Source organism: Aplysia californica, unplaced genomic scaffold (genome assembly GCF_000002075.1).
Source record: "Aplysia californica isolate F4 #8 unplaced genomic scaffold, AplCal3.0 scaffold00522, whole genome shotgun sequence".
NCBI lineage: Eukaryota > Metazoa > Mollusca > Gastropoda > Aplysiida > Aplysiidae > Aplysia > Aplysia californica.
This window is the reverse complement of record NW_004797792.1, coordinates 76,596-85,736: the sequence shown is the minus strand read 5'-3', so window position 1 is coordinate 85,736 and position 9,141 is coordinate 76,596. Positions and strand designations below refer to the sequence as shown.

At 39.8% G+C, this 9,141-nt stretch overlaps 1 protein-coding gene across 1 annotated transcript in view; it reads right to left on the bottom strand.

Annotated features, from left to right (window-relative positions):
* LOC101846241 (xanthine dehydrogenase) overlaps positions 1 to 9,141 on the bottom strand; it is a gene marked incomplete at its 3' end in the record, with an annotated part of 46,758 nt that overhangs the window by 9,352 nt on the left and 28,265 nt on the right. Inside the window, 9 exon segments of the mRNA XM_035971854.1 lie at positions 1,520 to 1,629; positions 2,594 to 2,674; positions 3,940 to 4,057; positions 4,766 to 4,844; positions 5,528 to 5,632; positions 6,555 to 6,747; positions 7,109 to 7,255; positions 7,717 to 7,774; positions 8,447 to 8,545. Of these exon segments, the coding sequence (XP_035827747.1) occupies positions 1,520 to 1,629; positions 2,594 to 2,674; positions 3,940 to 4,057; positions 4,766 to 4,844; positions 5,528 to 5,632; positions 6,555 to 6,747; positions 7,109 to 7,255; positions 7,717 to 7,774; positions 8,447 to 8,545 (990 nt within the window).

The following is a 9,141-nucleotide window of genomic DNA, read 5'->3' as shown; positions in this document are numbered from 1 at the left end:
TAATAATAATATCTTTAATAATTATAATGGCATTTGTACTGCCAAAATCCAAACTCTACAGCAAGCTCTGTGTGCTTTGCAACTATTTTCATTCCAGCAGACCATAGAACACTCAGAAACATTCCTGGTTTCCCGGGAAGCATACAGTGCAAGCAGCCGATGAAGCACTCATACAGTAACAAACAGACAAGATTTTTCCCTGTCTATAGCCGGGTGCCCCTTCCCACCTGGGTGAAATGAGGGTGGCTGCTGCTTTTTCAATAACCAATCTGTCTTAAAAGTAACAGCAATGATAAAATTGAAAAACAGGAAGGAGGGAATACCCCGGATTTTCATTCTAAATACCACTACCAGGTATAAGACAATGGGTCCGAAATTAACCCTATTTATAGGTCATGTTTTACTATCGTATCCATACAACATGGGGAACTCTGTGCTACCACTTTCCAGATAGGAAATTTACTCATGAATCCCATGATTTTTCGCAAAATACTGAAAGTTTCAAAGAGATCTTCTCCCTAAAAGCATTCTAAAATGTGAAGAATACAACCCCTGGGGTACAAAATGCCCCCAGGGCGTACGGATAGGGTTAAAACATGAAAGTCAAGGTCAAGGAAAACATCAATGACAATGTGCAGTGCTGAACTCGTTTGAGTCGATCTTTCGTTAAGTTGATCTTTTTCTAGGGTCCCAGCACCTCTTCTTCTGTACAGTTCCAAACGGTTAAGTTGAACTTCCACTGAGTTGATCTGTTTTTCCCTCACCGAACAACATCAACTAATCTATTGTCAACTGTATGATCATTGTATTAGTACCACATATTTGTCCATTTTTTTCTCTACTAACTTTTGTATTGTGCATTATTGTACCAACCCTACATTTAACACAATAGGTTTACTTAAAAACATGGTAAAGTATGGCATCAAAAAGTATGGTAAGGTGTGGTCTGGTTATGTATGGCATGGCGTGGAATTGCTTAGCATGGTGTAGTGTGGTGTGGCGTGATGTGGTGTGGTGTGGTGTGGTGTGGTGTAATGTGGTGTGGTGTGGCATAGCATGGCTGTGGTGCGGTGTGGTGAGGCGTAGTGTGGTTGTGGTGTGATGTGGTGTGACGTGGTGTGGCATGGTGTGGTGGGGTGTGGTGTGGTGTGGTGTGGTGGGGTGTGGTGTGGTGTGGTGTGGTGTGGTGTGGCAAAGCAAGGCAGGGTGTGGTGTGGTGTGTGGTGTGGTGTGGTGCGGTGCGGTGCGGTGCGGTGCGGTGCAGTGTGGTGTGGTGGTGTGGGGTGGCATGGTGTAGTGTGGTGTGGGGTGGCATAGCATGGCATAATGTGGTGTGGTATGGTGTGGTGTGGCGTAGTGTGGCGTGGAGAGGTGTGGTGTGGCGTTGTGTGGTGTGGTGTGGTGTGGTGTGGTGTGATGTGATGTGGTGTGGCATGGTGCGGTGTGATGTGGTGTGTGGTGTGGCATGGTGTCCAATAAGATACATAATTTCTATTTGAAAACAGACTCTGAATCTCACCTCCCCTTCTGAAAATAGGTTCAGTTTTCTCACAGCCAAATGCTCCAAGCCTAGGAATGAAGCCACGTGGTCAATGATGGATTCCATGGCAAAGATGGCTTGTGCTGAACCTGAAAGATTGTCTTATCAACTTGATTTAAAATGTGAAAGAGGTGATTCTAATTAAAAATTTATTTTACTTTACTTCATATTATCCTTCCTCTTATATTGTTAGATGTCGAGGGGAGGTGCAATTTTTGGTCAAAGTTCATTTGGAATACTTTTATTTACATAACTGACAGTCAAATTAAAAGATCAAAACAGGATTTCTCATTAAATCAGTTAGGAAGCAATGCACTGGTGTGACTAAACATTGCTATAAGCATCAAAATGAAAAAAAATATGGTCCTGAAAAATGTCTGTAAAATTCCAGACTAAAATTTCTTTACTACCCACCAGATACAGGCAATGTATGCCTATTTTGAAGAAAAGGCACTGAACAGTATCAAAATTATGTTAATCTGAACAAAAAACAAACCAAAAGTTTCAGGACGAAAATTTCACTTTTCATCCAGAGTAATAGTGGATTAAATTTTACGGCACACAAAATGTTGCGTTCGCGATAAAGTTTTGATTCATTTTTTTTCCACTATGCTCATATCTTGGTCTACTTTTCTACTTTACTTTGTCTTCCTCAGCACTCCAACATTTCTCACTCCCTTTCCTCAAGCTGTCAGTATGTCTCTCTCTCTCACTTCCTCGTATCTTTCATCCGTCTGGTTCCCTTTCCCCCTTCACCTCTCTCTCTCTCTCTCTCTCTCACTCTCTCTGTCTCTCTCTCTCTGTCTCTCTCTCTCTGTCTGTTTTTCTCTCTCTCTCTCTCTCTCTGTTTTTCTTTCTCTCTTGCTCACTCTCTCTTTCTATCCCTCTTTTATCTCTCTCCATATCCGTTGTCATCCCTCTTTCCAGTTCTTCTTCCTCTTCTTCTATTTCTCCTTCTATTCCTTGATTTTTTTCCTCTTCTTCCCCTTTTTCTTCTTCTTCCTCCTCCTCCTCCTCCTCCTCTAAACAACCCCCCTCCCCCATTTCCCTCACCAGGAGCCCTGCAGGCTGTACTGGGTGGTCTGTCAGTGTGACATGAGAAAGCCTTCACCGACCAGTTGGGGCACAGATAGCCTGAAGCAGAAAGGAAACACAACGGGAAACTTCATTACATTAATAATAATAATAATAATAATAATAATAATAATAATAATAATAATAATGACTGCATTTATATAGCGCATATCCATGCTGAAGAGCTTGCTCTGTGCGCTTTACAACTATCATTACACCAGCAGACCCTCTGAGAACACTCAGAAAATTCTCGGCTTCCGCAGAAGCATACACACAGTGCAAGCCGCGGATTTCATGTGCTCAAACACTATCACTATCAAAATGATAAGATCGTTCACTGTCTATAGCTAGGTAACCATTTCCACCTGGGTGAAGTGAGGAAAATTTGTGCAAAGTGCCTTTCCCAAGGACACAACATCGGGCCCATGACGGGATTCCAACCCACGACCTTACGATTGCGAGTGCAAGAGCCTAACCACTAGGCCACCGACGCCACTTTGCATCAGTGTGTGTCAACCTTTCTATAGCCAGTATCCACGTTTGCCACATTTGAGAGACAAAGTTCTGCACTGCCGTCTACATGTATTTCATAGTGAGGCATTAAAGAAACTGTAACTACCTGTGGGATTTTCATGTTTTAGTAAGTGTTTTACGGCACTTGCAATACAATAAGGTCATATAAGTGCCGAAGATTAGAGGTGTTACAAGAGAGTAACAAACACAAAAAAGAGAGAGGAGACATAAGGACGATAGATATTTGATAGGAAAGAAGAAGCAAACTATACCAGAGCATCCGCCAACTACCTGTGGGATTTTTACCGGGCACCAAAATGACTAAATCATCCACAAAGTGGACAACCACGCAGGTTGGCAAATACCGCATTATACAGTACTTTTGATACTGCTATTGATCTAGTTTTTCTTTATCTGCTGCTGTAGGGTGTTATGGGGAGGTAAAAGACATCAGGTCTTGGGAAAAAGGAGAGCCTCCTACAGCTGGAAATCGAGAGCTATCCTTTACTCCCTCGATCTACCCTTTCTTGGGTTTTCCTCTTACTCTGTATTCAGTTATTCCTGAATTCTTCTGACTTTAAGGGATTTTAAGTCAAAATTAACACTATGAGAAAGGAAAGTTCAAGTTTAATGTTATTTCTTTTATATCCATGTATGACTTTCAAATGCCCGACTAGGTCATTTTTGGAAAGTGGTAACTGTTTTGGTAAAGAAAAGACTGCAGGAAAAACAGAATAGGGAAAATTAGGAGTAGAAAAAGCAGATGTAGATAGACTCACATCTCTCTAGTGTTGAGATGAAACAAAACTCACAATTGTCTACAAACCACTCCAGAGCCTCATTGGCATCTATAGGAAGGAAAACAGCCCCGGAGTCCGAGTAGCAGGTCAAGTCCACTGCCAAAAGTTTGCCGCAGTCATCGAAAGCAACCTTGACAAAGAAAGATACTGAAAGTCATTTTTACCGTCATCAGTTCCAGTCCAACAAACTTAATCATCTGGTAAAATAAGTATTTCTATGACCTTTAAATAATGTAGGCCTGGAATTAGAATACCATTGGATTACCATGACAATACTGATTATTAAACATTATCATTGTTAATAATTATTATTAATTTACACCTTATGCATGTGACTGTGGGTCTGTTTGTGAGCATGTATATATGTGTGTGTGGAAAAGGATGTGAGAGAGAGAGTATGTTTATATTGGAGAGTGTGCATGCATCCCTGGTGGAACTTTTCCCTCCCTTTGGCAAGAGAGCAAAACAGCAGAGATAAGAAATAACTCAGCCACAATCAACTTTTTGATACCTGAACTTGTTGCGGTGAGCTCCTGTGCTTGCACCCATCATGATAAATTATTGCTTAGGCCAACATCTAAACATTTGTCATATCTTAAGAAAATCTAACATTTAATCTAATTTATTATCAATGTTTCTAAAAAATAGGATAAGTACAGGGTCTCTCTCTCACAAATGATATTGTCACAAAAGAAAATATTTCTTTTTTTCTGTTCCACTTACATGAGCCAAGTACATCAACTTGATAAAGATGATTTAATACAAAAGAAAGACAAGACAAGCCAACATAACCATAGTGCTCGCTTATAACTAAAAATGATAAAGATACAATGCAAACCTCATAGTCAAAGCGGTAGGCTGTCCTTGAACCCTGCATCTGCATATTGGTGTTGAGGTCCAAGGTCATTTTAGTAGGTCTGTACCACAAACAAGGAAGAAATAAGAATATTGTTGGTCATAGCCGAGATACTGTGAAAGACATAACTGATTGATCGATCAATTGAGTAGATATTTTACCGCACTATTGACACAATTTTGCCACTGGAGGACATGTCAAATCAAAACCAACACATTTAAGCCTACTCAAAATGAGACATTCAAAGAAAAAGCTTAGCATATGAGTACCCCAAGAATATTGATTGCAAATATTTACACCCCTATCAACTCAGCATAGATAATTTAAGAGACAGGCTGGCTGCTTTGGTTCTGATTGTCAGGGCCAACACAGGCTGAATGGGATACAGTATCCCAGCAGAAAGATACCAATGACTGATAAAATAGATTTGATAGAATGATTCGAAATAAATATTGGGCTTCATAGTCAATATCTACCTTATGAGCTTTGAGATTAAGGAGGGGAAAAAGCAAAGTGAAAGATCCAACAGTCTGCAAAAAATTTAACATAGCAATCAACACTTCTTGCATTGTCCAGCTCAAGGCTAATAAGTCTCAGATAAAATCACAAGTAAGATAATATATCGATGGCTGGATGCATTGATCTGACAAATGTCAAATTGCAAAATGGCTTTTGTCAGTCTTGCATCCAGCAATTGATATGTCCTCTTACACAGAGCAGGAGTTTTGAACCCAGGCCACTTACGCTTTGGTCTTGTGAGCAGCCAGGGCACACAGCCCAGCCACTTGGGAGGAGTAATACATTTTCCCTCCAAAGCCACCTCCGAGCCGAGTCACTTCTACTGTTACACTGAAAGGAAAGAGTGCCTTGGGTGAATAAGAAGTGTAACTTGGTTATAACATTGAGTGTCATCCACAGACTTGTATATATATATATATATATATATATATATATATATATATATATATATATATATAAATATATATATATCCAAGTCTGTGCACTCTGATGTAATTCCAGTTCCCCATGAAGTGCACCATTTGCCTCTATTTGGAACCAAATGAGGGATAAGAAGGGAAAGGTTGCACGCACGCTTGACGATAGCAATTAAAACTGGTGGGTTTTTTTAGTAGAGGTTTTAACGCACTCGCAACTGTATAAGTTCATATGAGCACCAGAAGATTAGAGGTGTTACAAGAGAGTAACAAACATAAAAAAGAAGGAGGGGAGATAAGGACGATAGATGTTTGATAGGAAAAAAGAAGCAAACCACACCAGAGCACCTGCCAACCACCGACAAACTGGTGTTTTGACATTCATTTGTTCGCCCATGGTGCGCACTAGCACAGCGAAATTTTTGCTACAGAGGAAAGAACAGTGGCCATGACAGTGCCCAGTCTAGAATATCAAGTCAATGTTGTCATCAAAGATGGTGCACTACATGATGATTCACAGTCTACTGAACTTTGACAGGTAAAAAGTGGTAATCATTCTCCAAATTCATACTATAAAACTTTAAAAAAACAAAAACAAAAGAAACCAGTTATCAAAATCAAACATATGAAAAAAAGTTTGAACCAACTCTCGAAACCAAACTAAAAATAAAGTTTGAATAAATTCTCGAAACCAAAGAAAAAAGTTTGTATCAATTCTCAAAACTAAACTATGGAAAAAAGTTTTTCAACCCATTCTCAATGCCATACTGAACAAAAAGTTTGAACTAATTCTCAAAATCTAACTGTGAAAAAAAAACCCCAATCAGAGAGCTTACTCTGAATCTGTCATTCCCAGCACCTGAGCCACTGAGCCTTGTGTGAAGTCCAGAAACTGTGAGGAGGCCTTGACCTTCATGCCTCCCGTGTCCTCAAGGGAGCAAACTGCGACCTGGTTCTCCAGGTGAAAGTGATACTGGTCGCCGGTGTGAACCCTGCCACTGACAACATTCGCAGCCGACGCCAAAGCAGCTGGGAATAACAAGTGATTTTGTCTTAATATAGCTCACAAGATAAAGCTGTAATGAAAGGCGCAATTTCATTTTAGAAACACAATATTTGATCATTGGAATAAAAGGCAATTTTTATCCATAAGAAGCTACTCACACGACTTTAAGTGCATTACAAAAGAGTTCTCGCCTTTGCACTGTAGCAATAAATGTAAACATCGAATTCAAAATTTTTAGACAATGTTTTCCAGCTGTAAGATATGTGGAAAATAGTAATAATATAACAAATTATTTTACTACAAAAAGAAGAGAAGCTTATGTCCATGATGCAATATTTCCAGTCTTTGATTCAGATCGAAGCAACAAAGTGGAAGTTTCTTAACCTTTGACATCCCCTGCTGAGAAAGTTCTCGGCTCAGTGTGAAACCTCTGCTTTGCAATGGCCACCTTGAGATCTGTTACCGCAGGCTCAATGTTCTTGTATGTGACCTTGACCTGTGATGACGCTTGTCTGGCAGTAACTTCATTGTCTGTGTTTTGAGAGATAGAATGGGAGAGATAAATCTAAATGAGTGCTAATGGGTACAATTTCTGTATAGTTGGAGCTACATTTTCTAACGATAGCAAATCATATTTTTGACATGTTGTAATCAGAAGAACAAGAAATTACATGGCAGAGAAGTTTACAAGATCAGAAAAACAAGGCTCAGAAATAGTATTGTTTATTTGTTTGACTGGAAAGAAGCACATCAACACAATGGCTGTCAATAATTTTAGTGCAGTGAAAAAACCCAAGATAGAAACAGCTGAGGGAAAGAAAAGAAGAGGGATGTACTAGTGACACCTTTCAATAATCCACATCCTGTAATCATGAATGTGCACAATCCATCCTGACCCGGTTTTGATCTAATAACTGACCACATGTATCAAAAACTAACCAACAAAGCAGATTCTATGTAAAGACAGAGCTTCGATTCATGTTTGAACTTACCAGCTACAACAACGCCTAGTGGCTGTCCAGCATACAGGACTTGACCAGAACAAAGCAACTGCAGATTACAAGAAGGAAACATTATGGTGAGTCATTTGCGAAAAACTTTTAGTTTAGTTTAATTTCAAGTTTTACAACTCTTGCAATACAAATAGGTCATTTTAAGTGTCGAAGAGAAGAAGTGTTACTAGATAGCATCATACAAAGAGAACAAGGAGGAGAGCTATAGATAGTTGTTCCATAGGAAAGAAGGAGCAAACTGCACTAGAGCACACACCAACCACCTGCAAATACATTCTGTTGTATCATGAGTGAGAATCAAATTCAGATTTAGAAAATACCACAACACAGAAGTAATGGGAAAAAAACTCATTAGAAAATATTCTGAAAAGAAAAGTTGAAGTTGTTGGTACAATCAGTAGGTCCTTGAATGCTTATTATTTTATTCAATATCCAGCTTGTACTTGTAGTCATGAGATTACTGGTTTGGGATGTTGTATCACTAGGAAATTAAAGCACCTTACACAAAATTTTCCATTCGACTTGGTTCTATCAGAGATGAATATTAAATTCTAAGGTTCGCCTCTTAAATAACGTAACAGTGTTGCAAGGAGGATACAGCGTACAATATTTCACACATTTTCACACACTTGGCCACCCTGTACCAACATCATCATAGTCATCTTACTATTATGAGAAAAAAACACAGTAAAAAAGCCATCCCGCTTACCTCCTGGACTTCCCCTGGCCCGTACCATCCCTTGGGTCTCCAGTTGTTCACCCCAGGGATGTCTGACGCCTGCAGGAATGCCACCACTCCTGGGATACCCTGAGCAAATATTTGTTTGTTTTATTAGAGGTTTTATGGCGCTTGCAACTGCATAAGGTCATATGAGCGCCAAGGGGTGGATGTCAACAGAGAAGTCCTTACAGGGAATCAGGCTTACTCTGCTCACCTCTCTAGCTTCAACAGCACAAAGTCTGCTTCGACTATCAAAGCACCTAGGAAATAGAGGGTCACATGAGTGTAACAAACATATAAAAGAAGTAGAGGAAAAATGACGATAGTAAGGATTAGGAAAGAAAAAGCAGCCATTCTCTGTTGCAGTTCAGGTACAGTTATGAGTATGACATTGTTGAATCAGCCCATTTACAATTACAATTCTACTGTACATAAGAACATGGTTAATATCCCCTCTTTGGGAATGGCCTAATGACACTTCAGTCAGTAGCACCACCTCGGGTGTTTACCCTGAGGAAATGAATTTAAGACCAAAAAAATGTTTTATGATGTCCCCATCAACACAATTCAGATTATTTTGGAGGAGGGTTCCTTCAACACCGGCATGTGTGTATGTTTGGGTGTGCATTTGTGTGTGTATGTGTGTGTGCGTGTCTGTGTGTCTGTAGGGTGGTGGTTGGGGG